The 17,935-nt window shown below is 37.8% G+C and overlaps 1 protein-coding gene across 1 annotated transcript in view; it reads right to left on the reverse strand.

The window, feature by feature from the left end:
- Nucleotides 1-293: 293 nt before the first annotated feature.
- Nucleotides 294-17,935, reverse strand: part of LOC130863211 (probable ATP-dependent RNA helicase DDX60) — a 94,514-nt gene continuing 76,872 nt past the window's right edge. Inside the window, exons 33-37 of the mRNA XM_057753102.1 lie at nucleotides 16,757-16,904; nucleotides 15,824-15,966; nucleotides 5,043-5,194; nucleotides 3,362-3,424; nucleotides 294-393 (exon numbers count right to left, since the gene is read on the reverse strand). Coding sequence (XP_057609085.1) covers nucleotides 294-393; nucleotides 3,362-3,424; nucleotides 5,043-5,194; nucleotides 15,824-15,966; nucleotides 16,757-16,904 — 606 coding nt within the window. The remainder of the gene's footprint in view (nucleotides 394-3,361; nucleotides 3,425-5,042; nucleotides 5,195-15,823; nucleotides 15,967-16,756; nucleotides 16,905-17,935) is intronic.

The following is a 17,935-nucleotide window of genomic DNA, read 5'->3' on the forward strand; positions in this document are numbered from 1 at the left end:
TTTGGGTCTCACAGAATATAAAAATCTTCAAACATATATATGCAAATCCTGCATTTTCTCATTCAATCCTCAATAATTTGGAGCCATAAGCATTTTTAGTCAATCATTTAAAAAAACCAAGACGTAGGCATACCAAGTGGTACGGCCAAGGATGCTCAGAGACAAGTAGAGCAAGTTGCTTGCTCATTCCATTTCATTGTGTATGATTTTCTGATCAAGGCATAAGAATAAAAAATATACAACTTCCAAAGCTCCTATGGTGATATTTTAGGTGATTTACATAGTTTTTCTTTTCACACTTTTTCAAACTTCTCATGAAAGGACTCAGACAATTGTTCAAATGCTAAAACAACGTTGTCTTCTTCATTTTCACACAGTTCACGTAAGGAGACACTGCAATAGAAGAATACATATATACCATTAGTCAACTAAGGGTCATGAGTATTGTTTAAAAAGCTATTCTATAAAGTGATGAAATAGTATTAGCACATTTTAAGGAATACTGATAAGAAACAAATTCATTAACCAAATAATGTGTGTACAAAAAAAAAAAAGAAAGAAAGAGGAAGATAAGACAAGGTGTTCTGTGAAGGGTCTTTATTGAAAAGGATAATTGAAAGGCTACTAAATTCTATATCCTTGGATCCTTGCTCCCTTAAATAGTACAACAAAACTTTCTTTTCTTTTTACTCTATATCTTGTGGCCATACTTTTGGGGGAGTTTTTGTTGTTTTTGTTTTTGTTGTTGTTGTTGTTTTCTGGTTCTTTTTGTTTCTGGTACTCCAGAAAATATTGTAATCCACAATAGAGAAGAAAAGGTTCATTTCCTTTTCTACGTAGGTGAGAAATAAATGAAAGCGGGATGCAGCCAATAGAATAATGTTCCCCATCTAATTCAGATGTCCTCACCTAAATCCCCAGAAACCTGTAAACATGTTAGGCTCCATGTCAATGCAGAATTACCATCACAGATGAAACCACAGGTAATAATCTTGAATGTAAGGGGTTATTCTGGGTCCTCTAGGTGGAGCCAATGGACTTCTCCAAAGTGCTCATGGTGTGAGGAAAGGGAGAACTGATATCAGAGGGATGGAATGTGGACACTTGATACAGTCTCAGCTCTCTCTATGGAACATCCCTGACCTCAAAGCCATAAAGAAATAGTGAGCAGGGAACCCCTAAAATGATGCAAAAAAAGCCCTAAAGGGTTTTTTTTGGGGGGGAGGAAATGGCCAAGTATCCAGAAACCCTGTTTTACTCAAAGGAACACACTTTTGACTTTAGACCTCCAGAATGGTAAGATTTAAATAGGTTTATATCATTACATGACAACTTGTTACATCAGCATTAAGAAACTGGTACAAAGATGTGAAGAAAGGAAGAAGAAACACCACACTGAACAGTTCATAGAGTAGCCTTGGCTGAGATCAAGCACAATCTGACAACTTCGTTGCTTTTATTTTTTAGAATTTTGACCCTACTAGAGATCTAGCTTCCCTGGGTCTTTACTCATCAACAAACTAAAATCTTTATCTGTGACATTAATTTACTTCTCCTGAGTTACAGACTAATCACTGTGATGATGTCCTCTTATATCCACAGATATCAACATGGATGATATCCTCTGATATCCACAACATATATAAATTTAACTATTTTTATTCTTAACTACAAATGTAACTTTCATAATGTAGTGTGTGTGTGTGTGTGTGTGTGTGTGTGTGTGTGTGTGTGTAAGAGAGACAGAAAGAGACAGATTCATAATTTAAACCTTGGTCATCTTTACCCAGTATCTGAACTTCAGTATCAAGGTTTCAATTACAAGTATTTGTGAAGTTAATATCCTGAATCATTACTTCTGTTTCCTTAGTTCAGACCTTCATTCATTTCTGACCACCCTCACTGTTAAACACGTTGAGGCAATCTGACACATTTCCACAACATAGAAAGACTGTAGATCTATGCCACACTCATATTCACTGTTCTGTGTCCATGATGCTCAAAATATGCAGCCATAATTCTAAAATGTAACACTGAATCATCTTCCTGAATCAGACTCAAATTTCTCAGGAAACATAAACTAAACTAGGTTTTTCTTCTATAAGTCTCCTTGTTCATGGTATCTTATCACAGCACCAGAAAAGTAGCTAATACAGGGATTGTACATGTGGAAATAGACTTAACAATCCTTGTACTTCAAATATTTAAAAATGTCTCAAAACAATAATGCAGACACACTGGTTAGGTGAATGAATGAATTAATGTTCTTTTTTCAGCCTGGCTTTGGACTCAGCACTAGTATCTCTGGAGGCTTCTGGGTTTCTTGCAAGATTATGCTTTGGATAACTATGTGCCACCTCACCTAGAAATGCTATAGATCAGTGATTCTCAACCGGTAGGTCATGATCCCTTTAGGGGTCACATATCAGATATCCTGCATATCAGATATCTGCATTATGACTTATAATAGTAGAAAACTTACAGTTATGAATTAGCAATGAAATAATTGTGTAGTTGGGGGTCACCACAACATGAGAAATTGCAATACAGGATCACAGCATTAGAAAGGTTGAGAACCACTGCTATAGATGAACAAAGCTATTCCCTCTGCTCTTGTATGCCTCAATTTCACACTGTGTATATAAAAAATACATATAAGCCTAATTCAGCTCATATCAAAGAAATAAAACAAATGATTGCTTATTAAGGATGCAATTATGATAAGCTTTATTGACATTTGACAAAAAAAAGAACCACTGCTGAAGTACTGAAATGCATTTAGATTTAAGAGGTTAGGATGATGGTCATTTAACTAGTTAACATTATATGACTCATGATGGGATGCTCACACAAACATTGATATTCCTTGTGATTAACTGAGCCTTGATGTAGATCAAAACAGGAAGTGACTATGCATTGACAGATAAATGCTGAATATAAATATAGGTTATAGCAAGTAACTCAAGAGCAAGCACATGATATAACCTGGAGACCTGATGGCACCTCAAACACATTGTGTATTTGACATGATTTTGCAATTGGGATCATTGAGAATATTAGGATCTGAGATCAGTAATGCTCTGGAATAGTTTCCTGACGGTGTGTAGTGCCTGAGTCTGAGACTCTCTCTGGATTGATCTTAATCTCCAAAGTAACATGGAATTAATTATATTACAGATCATAACCAACAGGTTGGGGGGATGGGTGATTTTATAAACCCTTTAGGAAGTAGAAATTCGTGGTATGAAACAAGATCCATGACACTTTTACATACCTGTGTCATGAAACAAAACCTCAACATTTTCAAATTACTATTAAATTTCTGAAAAATAGGAAAGTAATATTTCAACATGTAACATACCTGATAGATTTAATGGTAAGGGAAAAATCTTTCAACACCTGGTAAGCTGTCCCATAATGTATCCTAAATAACAGAAAATCTAAAATTAATGATACAAAATTATTTACGATTATTGCTTAAACCCTTAAATGATGGCTGTCTTAGCCATGATCACAGAAGCTGTTTTGTTTTGTCTTGTTGTTTTCTTTTGTTTTTAACAATTGGTCAGTGTGCTGAGGATAAGTGACTGCTGAGCACTAATACCTATTTGGAACATCTGTGTCACCTCACCAAGGCAGGACATTACAGAAGAGGAGACAAGAAGAACTAAGAGCTGGAAGTGAGGAGAGTGTTGTGAAATGCCAGCTTCAGGGCATGGCGTGACTCAAGACTCACAGCAGCTAAGGTCACCTGCACAGGGTCTGTGCAAGAGAGGGACCACTAACATCAGGCATGGATGAGAGAGGGACCACTAACATGAAGGCATGGATGAGAGAGGGACCACTAACATCAGGCATGGATGAGAGAGGGACCATTAACATGCAGGCATGGATGAGAGATGGGACTATTAACATCAGGGGTGGATGAAAAGTAGGCTCATAGGACAACCAGGGCCCTGTGAGCAGAAGAGGGGAGAATCATTTCTCTACAGGATCATAGTCACTGGTGGACCCCTGTGCTCCACACTCATACAGTCAGCCCTGGTAGAACTCAGTGGGTCCCAAAATGAAAGAAAATAAAATTCAAAGTCTCAAAATGGTTTGATGATTTCCTGGAGTGAAAGGGTACAACTGGGAAGAGATACAGGATGTGGGAGGAAGTGTGATCATATTGTTTTATATATGACTATACGATTATCAATGAATAAGTTTAATAAAACAAAAATACTATTTGCTAATGCAGCAACTACTTTATTGACAATAATAAATCAGGTTGAATAGACAACCAGGTTTCTGAGGTCTATCAAAACCTTTTACACCACCTTAATTTAATAAAGATGGTACAAATTTTTATGTCAAATGTATATTTAATTTCTTAGTGTATTTGCCTCTAGATATATGTGTTTAGCACTTCGGCCAATATTTGCCTGATAATAGAGATTTTCCTGACTATTTCCCTGAACATGAATATCTAATATACTTGTTATGACTTGAAGTTAACAAAAGAGAAAATACCTACTGACCTGGTAAAACCTCACAAGGGATCCTTGCTTACAGCAGTAAAATGCATATGTGTTAAGTGGCATGCCTTAAGTTTTTTTCCATGACTGTCCAACTTTTGTGGCTACAACACTGTGTCCACAGTAATTGTATAGAGAGTGACCTAAATAATACTTGGTTCTTCTTACACTTATATAAATGCCTTTCCTGGAAGCTAAAATAACTGTCTCAGAACCAGATTTGAAAACGAGATAATTTATATTCTCTCAAGCCTTAAGCCATACCAGACTGTTACTTGTCATTAAAAAACCAAATTATGCCTAAGTAGAACTGTAATATAAAGATATATTTTAATATCCACAAAGACACATTTAGAGTATATTTTTAGATCAAGTGAGTTGGCCCTAATTGCCAAATTTTTGCTGACAAACTAGAAATAAAAATAGTATAGAGTATGTCATCATCTTTGCCATCAGTCTGAAAGTGAAAACTAATATTTGGCAGTACTAATCAATTCTTGGAATTATCAGGAGAGAACATACCCATTGTCCTCTGTTAATGCCTCAAGGGATCCATGCTTATAGAAGTCAAGTGCATATGCATTAAGTGGCAATTTTCTTCCTGTAATATCGAATCTGTATGGCCACAGCACTGGAGCTTGAATATGATCAATACCAATTGAGTGCAGAATAACCTAAAAAAATAGAATTTTTGAATGGTTATTCACAAGAAGAGAAGATCTTTAACTTGGAACTTATAGTCATTTCATCTTCATCAATGTTCTTCAAGAACACTCTGTCGGTAGAAGAGCAGGTGCCTTTTGCACACACTGAGGCAGAGCATCCTAGAGCATGGCTTGGCTCCACCTGCAAAGAGGATTGTCCCAGAGCATGTTGAAGGCAAGTCCACTAGTCTTTCTGAAATAGAGCAAGACTGACTAGGAAAAAAAAGATAAATGAAAAATTTTAATGTCTCCTTAACAATTCTGAGAATAACTTTGCAAATGGGCTTTCACAGAGCAGGAGGCCTGCATGTCACAAGAGAAAACTCAACTAAACATGTAGAATCAACATCTAGATTAAAAAGAGTAGAGAAAAGATAGAACAAAAACAATAAAATAAGAGAAGAAAGTGAATAAGTTGTTTTCTGTATCTGTTCATTTTGCAAAATCTCTGCCTCGTGAAAAACAGGAGCTCTGATATAGTGCTAGTGACACTGTAAACTGGCTCAGGAACTTGTAAAAAAAACTCAAGAGTATAGTTGTTTGCTTTGTTTACTCTTTACTCTTTGATTTTGGGGGGTCTGTAACCTAGATACCAAATAAATCACAGAGACTTATTCTTACTTATGAATGTCTGGCCTTAGCTTGACTTATTTCTAGCCAGCTTTTCTTAACTTAAATTATCCCACATAAAGCCTGAGATCTTTTGCTTCTGGGCTTTTAACTTTCTCTATTTCTGTATACCTTTCTTTACTTCTTACTTCATGACTTGCTGTTATTTGGGTGACTACCCCACACACACCTGGAGTCCTTCTGCTTATCCTACTTCTCAATCTTTCTTTCCAGATTTCTCCTCCTATTTATTCTCTATGCCTGGTAGCCCTGCCTATCCCTTTGCTGCACTATTGACTGTCCAGGATTTTATTAATACAATCAGACATTTTAGACAGACAAAGTAACAGCTTCACAGAGTTAAACAAATGCAACACAAAAGAATGCAACACATCTTTGAATCATTACACAAAAGTTCTACAGCATAAACAAATACAGTAAATCTTTAACTAATATTCTGCAACACTAGCATGGTTTGGGAGTCTTGGGAAACAGACACAAACATTTTAATATTTCTATTTTTTATGACCCAGAAAATTACACCTACGAGAAAGGAGCACACTTACACCTAAGAGAAAGTAGCACACAAATACCAAACATTAATACTACTCTTTGTATCAACAGAGAATTAAAGACTCACTGAACATTACCAAACATTAACAGAAAGCATAGTAATGTATAGTTTTATATTATGAAGTATTATGGTGTTTAGAAAATAAATTAGAGCTTCTTGTCAAAACATGCTATGGGATAATGTTTTTTTATGCTATAAATTTGTCATTTGTATTCGTTAACTAAAATGCTGATTGGCCTGTTCCCACAAAGGAAGTATAGATGGGGCAATCAGACTAAAAGACTTCTGTGATGAGGAAAGGCAGAGATGGAGAAATCATCTAGAAAAAGAGGAAGCAAGATGAGAATGCCTTACTGAAAAAAATGTTTCAAGCCACATGACTAAACATAGATTTATGATATGGGTTAATTTAAGTTGTAAGAACTGGTAAGTAATAAGCCTGGACAATAGGCCAAATAGTTCATAACTAATATAAGACTCTGTGTGTTTATTTGGGACTGAATTGCTATGAGATGATGGGTCAACAACTTCTGTCTACAAATAGCACCCAAAGGTTTGGCAAGAATTTTTATGTAAATCTGGAGAAAACTTCAAAAAAAAAAAAAAAAGGATCCTAGACAGATGAGAACAAAGTCAAGCCCAGTTTTTCAATAACCATCTTTACTTAAGTAGGCTCTGTTTTCTGGCTGTGTTCAGAGGAATACTCCCTTTTTTAAAAAAAAGGTTTCCTGACTCAGAGTTAGCAGCAAAAACCTCCCAGCTCATCTAAGAGGACTGTCACCATACACTTAAATATTGTTTATGAACAGTTGGTAGCATGCCTCTTGGTGGTGGCATGAACCTAGGAACTCCACAGAGTTGTGGCAAAAAATGTAGCTCCTACCTAACATAGCTAGTACCTCCACCACGAAGCTGGACTCTCAGGAAGCCAAGGAGTGGGGTGGATCCATCTGCCAAAGCTGCTGTTTTAATCCTAGTCATGCCACTTAGATTAAAGATTTAAGTGACCAGAAAAAAAAAAAAGATAGACATATACATGAAGACAAATTCAGACCAGGGGAAAAAACTCTTTAAATGATTTACAGTGTGTTTGAAAGTATACATAAACTTGGGAGAGAAAAGAAAAAGGATTGAAAAAAGTCCTTAATAAAAGAAACAGATAGTTGGGAATGGTGGCACATGCCATTAATCCCAGCCCTTAGGATGTAGAGGCAGGCATATCTCTCTGATTTCGGGAACAACCTGGTTTACAGTATGACTTCCAGTACAGTCAATGATACACAGAGAAACCTTGTCTAAAAAAACCAAAAGTTAGAAAATAAAAATAAAAGAAAAGAAATAGTGTAAAAAAAAAGCGATGTAAAGATGGAAAATACACAGAGAATCTGGATATTGTATGTTTCTGAATTATTTGACGGCTGAGGAAGGAGCAACAGCTATAAAAGACATTTAATTATAAATGCTGCTGGATTAACAGAACCTATATATTTTGAAAATGCCTTGATTTCAAAATTTAAGTCAAAAGATAAGTTACTTTGGAGAAGAGGTTTTGCTTTCATTTCCACAAGAAATGAGAGGTTGTGGCTTTATTCTTCATTAAGAAAACTAAGGATTGGCACAGACACACGCGGCGGAGATGGCGCGCAGACACAGTGGAGATTGGCGCACAGACGCGGTGGAGATCAGCGCAAATTCGCAGCGGAGACTGGAGTGCAGACGCGGCAGATACGGGATAGTCCAAGCATAAAACAGTGAAGCCCAAACTGAGAGCAGATCACCCCACTACAACTAAATCAAGTAGGATTTTTGGGGCCTGCCCTGCAGAGTGGTAGGCCTTTTATTGGCGAGGTCCCTGGCGAACGGGGAGCCTGGTCCTGTTCCTGAAGACCCTTCTGAGTGGTGAGAGGGATCTTGGCCCACTATGGGAGCCAGGAAACAGAACAAGTGCATTCTGTAAGTAGGGACCCTGGCCAGCAGGGAAACCTGATCCTGTTTTAAAAGACCCATTAGATAGCATTGATAGGAGGAGATGGGCAGGCGCCAAGGCAAGAATTCACCCAACAATCTGAAAAACAACATGAAAACACCAGAATCCAATGATCTTACAACAGAAGGACTTGAACACCCTAACACAGAAGAAGTGGGAAAAAAATTGACTTTATGAAAGCAATAGAGTCCCTTAAACAACATGTAAAAAAAAAGCCCTTATAGAAATGGATGAGAAGTATAATAAAAAGTTTGCAGAAATGAATAAATACGTAAATGATACTCTGGAAAACCAAGAAAAAATGGTCAAACAGGTAATGGAAACAGTTCAAGAACTGAAAACTGAAATGGAAGCAAGGAAGAAAACACAAACTGAGGACCAGCTGGATATGGAAAATCTAGGTCAACGAGCAGAGACTGCAGAAACAAGCATAGTCAATAGAATACAAGAGATAGAAGAAAGAATCTCAGATTCTGAGGACACCGTAGAGAAAATAAACACACTGATCAAAGAAAACAGCAAAGCTAACAAATTCTCATCACAAAACATTCAGAAAATATGGGACACAATAAAAAGACCAAACCTAAGAATAATAGGAATAGAAGAAGGAAAAGAGTCACAGATCAAAGGCCCAGAAAATATTTTTTTAAAAAAAAATTATGGAAGAAAACTTTACCAACATAAAGAAAGATATTCCTTTGAATATTCAAGAAGCATACAGAACACCAAACAGACTGGATCAAAAAAATAAATAAATAAAATCCCCTCGCCGTATAATGATCAAAACACAAAATATACAGATTAAAGAAAGAATATTAAGAGCTGCAAAGGAAAAAGGGCAAGTAACTTATAAAGGTAAACTGATGAGACTTACACCTGAATTCTCTAGGGAAACCATGACAGCCAGAAGGTCCTAGATAGAGGTACTGCAGAAACTAAGAGACCATGGATGCAAGCCCAAACTACTATACCCAGCCAAGCTATCGTTTGCTATCAATGGAGAAAACAAGAAATTCCGGGAGAAGAACAAATTAAAACAATACGTTGCAACAAATCCAGCCATACAGAAAGTAATAGAAGGAAAATCACAACCCAAGGAATCCAACATTGCCAACACTGCCTACAATAACTCAGGCATCTAGCGACCCTTCACCAGCGCAACTCAAAGAAGGGAGACATACAAACTCTACTACCAAAAACAATAAGGATAACCAGAGTAAACAACCACTGGTCATTAATATCACTTAATATTAATGGTCTCAATTCACCTATAAAAAGGCACAGGCTAAGAGATTGGATATGAAAACAGGATCCAACATTCTGCTGTTTGCAAGAAACACATCTCAACCACAAAGACAGGCATCTACTCAAAGTAAAGGGTTGGGAAAAGGTTTTTCAAGCAAATGGTCCTAAGAAAAAAGTAGGTGTGGCCATACTAATTTCTAACATAACTGACTTCAAACTAAAATCAATCAGAAGAGATCGAGATGGACACTTTATACTCATAACAAGAACAATCCATCAGGATGAAGTCTCAATCCTGAATATCTATGCCACTAATATAACAGCACACACTTATGTAAAAGAAATATTACTAGAACTCAAAGTAGACATCAAACCACACACACTAGTAGTAGGAGACTTCAACACACCTCTCTCACCAAGGGACAGGTCAATCAGACAGAAACCTAATAGAGAATTAAGAGAATTGTTGGAGGTAATAAAGCAAATGGACTTAACAGACATCTATAGAATACTCCACCCAAATAGGAAAGAATATACCTTCTTCTCTGTAGTTCATGGAAGCTTCTCGAAAATTGACCACATACTCGGAAACAAAGGAAACCTCCACAGATTAAAAAAAATATATCAGTGATCAGTGTCCACCTGTGTCTTATCAGATCACCACGGATTAAAGTTAGAAGACAACAACAATGCTACCTCCAGAAAGCCGACAAACTCATGGAAACTGAACAGTCAACTACTGAACCACACCTGGGTCAAGGAAGAAATTAAGAAAGAAGTTAAAGTCTTCCTTGAATTTAATGAAAATAGAGACAACATACTCAAACCTATGGGACACGATGAAAGCAGTGGTAAGAGGAAAGTTCATACCACTAAGTGCCCACTTAAAAAAAACGGAGAAAGCATACATTGGGGACTTAACAGCACACCTGAAAGCTCTAGAAAAAAAAGAAGCAGACTCACCCAGGAGGAGTAGAAGACTGGAAATAATTAAACTGAGGGCTGAAATCAACAAAATAGAAGCACAGAAAACAATCCAAGAATCAATGAAACAAAAAGTTGGTTCTTGGAGAAAATCAACAAGATTGACAAACCCCTATCCAAACTAATTAAACGACAGAGAGAGAACATTCAAATAAATAAGATCAGAAATGAAAAGGGGGACATAACCAGAGACAAAGAGGAAATTCAGAGAATCATTAGATCTTACTACAAAAGCCTTTATGCCACAAAAAAGGAAAATGCAAAAGAAATGGACTTTTTTTTTAGATAAGTACCATATACCAAAGCTAAACCAAGACCAGGTGAATGATCTAAGTAGACCTGTTATTCGCAAAAAATTAGAAACTGTTATCAAAAATTTGCCTTCCAAAAAAAGCCCAGGACCAGATGGTTTCAATGCAGAATTCTACCAGAACTTACAAGAAGAGCTAATACCTATACTCCTTAATGTATTTCACAATATAGAAACAGAAGAGTCATTGCCAAATTCCTTTTATGAAGCTACAATTACCCTGATACCAAAGCCACACAAAGACCCAACCAAGAAAGAGAATTACTCATGAACATCGACGCAAAAATTCTCAATAAAATACTGGCAAACTGAATCCAAGAACACATTAGAAAAATTATCCATTATGATCAAGTAGGCTTCATTCAAGAAATGCAGGGCTGATTCAACATACATAAATCTATCAATGTAATCCACCATATAAATAAACTGAAAGAAAAAAAACATATGATCATTTCATTAGATGCTGAAAAAGCATTCGACAAAATTCAACGCTCCTTTATGATAAAGGTCTTGGAGAGATTAGGGATACAAGAGTCATACCTAAATATAATTAAAGCTATTTACAGCAAGCCGACAGCTAACATAAAATTAAATGGAGAAAAACTCAAAGCCATCCCGCTAAAATCAGGAACACGACAAGGATGTCCACTCTCTCCATACCTCTTCAATATAGTGCTTGAAGTTCTAGCAATAGCTGTAAGACAACATAAGGGGATCAAGGGGATTCGTATTGGAAAGGAAGAAGTTAAACTTTAGTTATTTGCAGGTGATATGATAGTATACATAAGCGACCCCAAAAACTCTACCAAAGAACTCCTACAGCTGATAAACACCTTTAGTAATGTGGCAGGATACAAGATCAACTCCAAAAAATCAGTTGTCTTCCTATACACTAAGGATAAGGAAGCAGAGAGGGAAATCAGAGAAGCATCACCTTTCACGATAGCCACAAATAGCATAAAATATCTTGGGATAACTCTGACCAAGGAAGTGAAAGATCTATTTGACAAGAACTTTAAGTCTTTGAAGAAAGAATCAATGAGGATACCAGAAAATGAAAGGATCTTCCTTGCTCTAGGATTGGGAGGATCAACATAGTAAAAATGGCAATTCTACCAAAAGCAATCTATAGATTCAATGCAATCACCATCAAAATTCTTTACAGATCTGGAGAAGACAATAATCAACTTTATATGGAAAAACAAAAAACCCAGGATAGCCAAAACAATCTTATACAATAAAGGATCGGCTGGAGGCATTACCATCCCTGACTTCAAACTCTATTACAGAGCTACAGTATTGAAAACAGCTTGGAATTGGCATAAAAACAGAGAATTCGACCAATGGAATTGAATAGAAGACCCAGACTTTAACCCACACACCTATGAACACCTGATTATCAATAAAGGAGCTAAAAGTATGCAATGGAAAAAAGAGAGCATCTTCAACAAATGGTGCTGGCAAAACTGGATGTCAATCTGTAGAAGAATGAAAATAGTTCCATATCTATCACCATGCACAAAACTCAAGTCCAAATGAATTAAAGACCTCAATATCAGTCCAAACACACTGAACCTGATAGAAGAGAAAGTGGGAAGTACTCTACAACACATGGGCACAGGAGAACACTTCCTACATATAACCCCAGCAGCACAGACATTAAGGGCAACATTGAACAAATGGAACCTCCTGAAACTGAGAAGCTTCTGTAAAGCAAAGGACACTCTCACTAAGACAAAAAGGCAACCCACTCACTGGGAGAAGATCTTCATCAACCCCGCAACTGACAAAGGTCTGATCTCCAAAATATATAAAGAACTCAAGAAACTAGACTGTAAAAAACTAATCAACCCGATTATAAAATGGGGCACATAGCTTAACAGAGAATTCTCAACAGAAGAAGTTCAAATGGCCAAAAGACACTTAAGGTCATGCTCAACTTCCTTAGCGATCAGGGAAATGCAAATCAAGACAACTTTAAGATACCATTTTATACCTGTCAGAATGGCTAAAATAAAAAACACCAATGATAGCCTTTGCTGGAGAGGATGTGGAGTAAGGGGTGCGCTCATCCATTGCTAGTGGGAATGCAAACTTGTGCAACCACTTTGGAAAGCAGTGTGGCGGTTTCTCAGGAAATTCGGGATCAACCTATCCTTGGACCCAGCAATACCACTCTTGGGAATATACCCAAGAGATGCCCTATCACACAACAAAAGTATATGCTCAACTATGTTCATAGCAGCATTGTTTGTAATAGCCAGAACCTGGAAACAACCTAGATGCCCTTCAGTGGAAGAATGGATGAAGAAAGTATGGAATATATACATATTAGAGTACTACTCAGCAGTAAAAAGCAATGACTTCCTGAATTTTGCATGCAAATGGATGGAAATAGAAAACACTATCCTGAGTGAGGTAAGCCAGACCAAAAAGAGGAACATGGGATGTACTCACTCATATTTCATTTCTAGCCATAAATAAAGGACATTGAGCCTATAATTCGTGATCCTAGAGAAGCTAAATAAGAAGGTTAACCCAAAGAAAAACATATAGTCATCCTCCTGGATATTAACCTTCATTAGGTGATGAAAGGAGACAGAGACAGTGACCCACATTGGAGCAACGGACTGAAATCCCAAGGTCCAAATCAGGAGCAGAAGGAGAGAGAGCATGAGCAAGGAACTCAGGACCGCGAGGGGTGCACCCACATACTGAGACAATGGGGATGATCTATCGGGAACTCACCAAGGCCAGCTGGACTGGGTTTGAAGAAGCATGGGTTAAAACCGGACTTGCTGAACATAATGGACAATGAGGACTGCTGAGAAGTCAAGAACAATGGCACTGGGTTTTGATCCCATTGCACATCCTGGCTTTGTGGGAGCCTTGACAGTTTGGATGCTCACCTTACTAGACCTGGATGGAGGTGGGAGGTCCTTGGACTTCCCACAGGGTAGGGAATCCTGACTGGTCTTCGGGCTGCTGAGGGAGGGGGACTTGATTGGGGGACGGGGGGGGGGAATGGAAGGCGGTGGCGGGGAGGAAGCAGAAATCTTAGTAATTAAATAAATAAATAAAAATAAATAAATAAATAATAAAAAAGAGCTAGTAAGTAATAACTACAAAATCATGGGTAGTTATGTCTTAAAGACATAAAACAAAACACAAGAAAAGATACTTTCAGGAGAGTACAATTAACCATCCTTTCACTTTTGTAAAATTAAACACAAGCATAAAAAATAGTCATTTATAAAATGAATTATTTTCAGAAGAATTTGGAAATTTAGGCAACTTTAGTGGATCACAAGGAAATTAAATACAGGAGAGTCCTCAGTTCATGCGTATTCCTCTCTTCATGAGCCACCAGAGATACTAGAATATAGCATTAAACTAACAAGTAATACAAGTATGTGAAATTTCTAGAGATTGCAACTTACTTACTCTAGTAAAACAAATTTATATAACATGAATTGAGTCAAGCCAAAAAAGCAGGCTTTATTCAAGTGACATGAGTCTAAATACCTATAACAGATGCTTCAAAATGAAGGAAACAGAAGCAGAAGCTGCTTTCTAGAACTCTGTGGGCAGTGAAGGTGAGTGGGAACGAGCTCAGACATGCATGTAAGTCTCTTCTAATCAATGCTGATGAAGGTGAGAGGGAATGAGTTCATGCATGCACCTTCTAATAGATGCTGATACTGCAGCAACAAGACTCAGACTTTGTAGATAATTATTATTGTATAAATACCCATCTGAATTTTTATGGAAATCCTACATGGAAGAAAGGAAGTAAAGGTGGTTGCTACATTTCATAAATTGAGTTAATTGCATAATAGACAGAGAACAGAATTATTTTGCTATTGTCTTCTCCCTTTTCCTCTTTTTCCTCCATTCCCTTCTCATCTTGAAACAGGAAGGCATAATAGCCTTGATGTGGGATTCCCCTCTGTATCTGTGAATATGATTAGTTAATAAAGAAAGCTGGTTTGAACCTATGGCAGAGTAGAGCAGAGGTAGGTGGGGAAGACAAAACTGAATACTGGGAGAAAGAAGAGCAGAGTCAGAGAGAAGCCATGTAGCCTACCAGAGACAGATGCCGGGCACTTTACCTGATAAGCCACAGTCATGTGGTAATACACAGATTAATGGAGATGGGTTAAATTAATATATAAGGGCTAGCAAATAAGAAGCTAGGGCTAATGGGCCAAACAATGATTTAATTAATATAGTTTATGTGATGTTATTTTGGTTCTGGGCAATAGGAACCAACAAGCAGCTCTCTCCTTCTACAAAGTCTTGCCAGAAACTCATTATGTAATAGGCAAATATGTAGCAGTCCTCCTGTCTCAGCATCCCCCGTTAAGCTGAGCATCCCTAATTATGTGATGGACATGAGCCATCACATCCATCTTGGGAAAGGAAATGATAATGCTTAAAAATTATTATTGCTTTTTCAACATACATAACTACTAATCTCTTACACATCCAACCAGTTTTCTTATAGTCATCCATACAAAATAAGGAAGTCACAACTCCTAAAAATTATTTTCCTATAATTTTTTTTCTCGATATGCTATGGCTGGCTGATATTTATGGGAGGCCCACACTTTTCTGGAAAGAAAGGTGGGATGGATGGCCGGCAGGAGAGAGGGAATGGTGGGAGAGGAACTAGCAGGAGAGGGAGGAAGGGAAGCAAAACTGTGATCTGTGATTGACTTTGGAAAACTAATTAATAAATGAAAACACTTTTCATACAATGGAAAGTGTAATGTTTTATCATCTGTATGCTTGCCTTCCACAGCCTCGACAGCAGTCTGTTACAGTACACCACTCAGACTGGAGCAAACACCCCGAGAGACTGATTAATGAACATCACAGTTTACTTACATTATCTGAAACTCCTGGACGAAGCAAATCCACATCAAAGTTTCCAGACAGACAGACAAATGGTGAAACTGCCTTCCTTCCTTCCCTGCAGCTCATCAGGTGAGACACAAGTGGCGAGTCTTCAGGTTCCTTACCTGTGAATTCTGACCAGAACAGGCTGAGATAGATCCCTTTTGTTCTTCCTTTAGTTTTTGTTTTTAGACCATGATGGGGATACCCACAAAAACAGCAGACCTGAGCAAGTGGGAGATCACTGACTCTGGACTGAGAGCAAAGAAACCTGAATAAGACCAAACTAGGCCCCCTGAAGTGGGTGCCAGTTGTTTGGGTTGGGCAATATGTGGGACCACTAGCAGTGGGACTTGAACTCTCAGGGTCCCATTCCCTATCATGAAATGCCTTGCTCCACCTAGATCCTGGGGATGGGGTTGGGGCTTGGTCCTGCCTCTAGTCATGGGACACTTCTGTGAGGAGTGAATGGGGTAGGGTGGGGAGAAAGTGGGAGGAGCCTGAGAATGGGGGGGGACTGGGATTGGTATGTAAAACAAAATTGTTCTAATAATAATAATAAAGGATAACTCTTGTTTCTCTTGTCTCAGAAACATCCTTGCTCCATTTTTTAGAACTGAACTAAAGTTGGCCCTTAATCAAAACCATTTATAAGTGATTCAAATTGGATTTAGTTTCATTCTCCACTGCCCTTCTAACTGCCAATCACTAACCTCCTTTAGTATGTTTTTTTTTTTTCTTAGCAGAAATAACTCAATTATTCTAAGGCAAGCTGACTTTTCTGAAGAGCCAGCCTTCTGAGATAAAAATGGTAGAATTGAGACTTGGAGCACTGCCAATGACCTGCATCCCTAGCATCCATACTGCATGTCCTTGGGCAGGATTATTACTAAATTGCTCCACAGGGAACTGAAACACACTTACCAATTTTTGACAAGGGGAGTTGATATTCCTGTTTCATATCAGCCAATTGGGACACAATTAGCAGAAAAGCAGCAAAGTCCTCTGTCACTTGAGTGTTGTACTCAAGCAGGGCCTCACTGAAGTCCTCAGGGAGGTCATCAAGGAACACCTAAATGCCAAAGGTTTTTCAGAGAGCAGAGAACACCTTCCTTAAAAACTGAGAATTTGAGCATTGAAGGTAAAAGACTACACAGTTGTTTTCAATAAAGCCACTTTGTCTTTTTTTCTTGATTGAACTGAGGTTAATTTTTTTTGTTCTTATTTGCACTTGAAAAACAAATGTTCTACTCATAACACTTGCTCTGAAGCTCCCTAATCAAAACAGCTCTTGTAAGAGCAGAAGCACATCCTCCACTGCCACTGGACTCATGAGTAATCACAAAGGATCTAGGGACACGTATATAGAGCAAAGAATATAAAGCATAGTTTCAGGCTCAGAATCAACTGCACCTGGTTGAGAGGTTTTGAAACTCTCACTGTCTTCATTGGACTAACACAACCTATAAACATGGAAGTGCTAGAATCTCTACTTTTCTTTTTTTCTAGTTCTTTGATGGTAAACTACAAACTATAAAGCATGTCGCCACAAAATATCTTTATTTAAGACTTGTGGACCTGAAAAACTGTGCAGAGAAGAATTCTGCCTTAGCCAGGCAGTGGTGGCGCATGCCTTTAATCCCAGCACTAGGGAGGCAGAGGCAGGCAGATCTCTGTGAGTTCGAGACCAGCCTGGTCTACAAGAGCTAGTTCCAGGACAGGCTCCAAAACCACAGAGAAACCCTGTCTCGAAAAAAAAAAAAAAAAGAATTTCGCCTTTATCACCCATGCCATCAGTGCTACATCAGGAAGTTACATGGATATTCCTGAGAGAGTCAACTCAAGGCAGCAAGAAAAGCAGAAAGGGAGCTATGAAAGATCTCATGGAAATAAATACGACTGTTTTAATTAAACAGACAAATGCACCTTTTCCAAAATGACCAAACAAGATGATAATATTAAATTGTAAAACTCTTCTAAGATTTAGACTTTAGGAGTCAAAGGAGAGTTTCCCAGACAGCTTTGTAATGCTTTCTCAGAGATGACACTGTGACATACAGTCATATCTCAAGACACACCTTCAAACAATGTAGGTGGCTTTGG

This window comes from Chionomys nivalis, chromosome 20 (assembly GCF_950005125.1).
Source record: "Chionomys nivalis chromosome 20, mChiNiv1.1, whole genome shotgun sequence".
NCBI classification, from domain to species: domain Eukaryota; kingdom Metazoa; phylum Chordata; class Mammalia; order Rodentia; family Cricetidae; genus Chionomys; species Chionomys nivalis.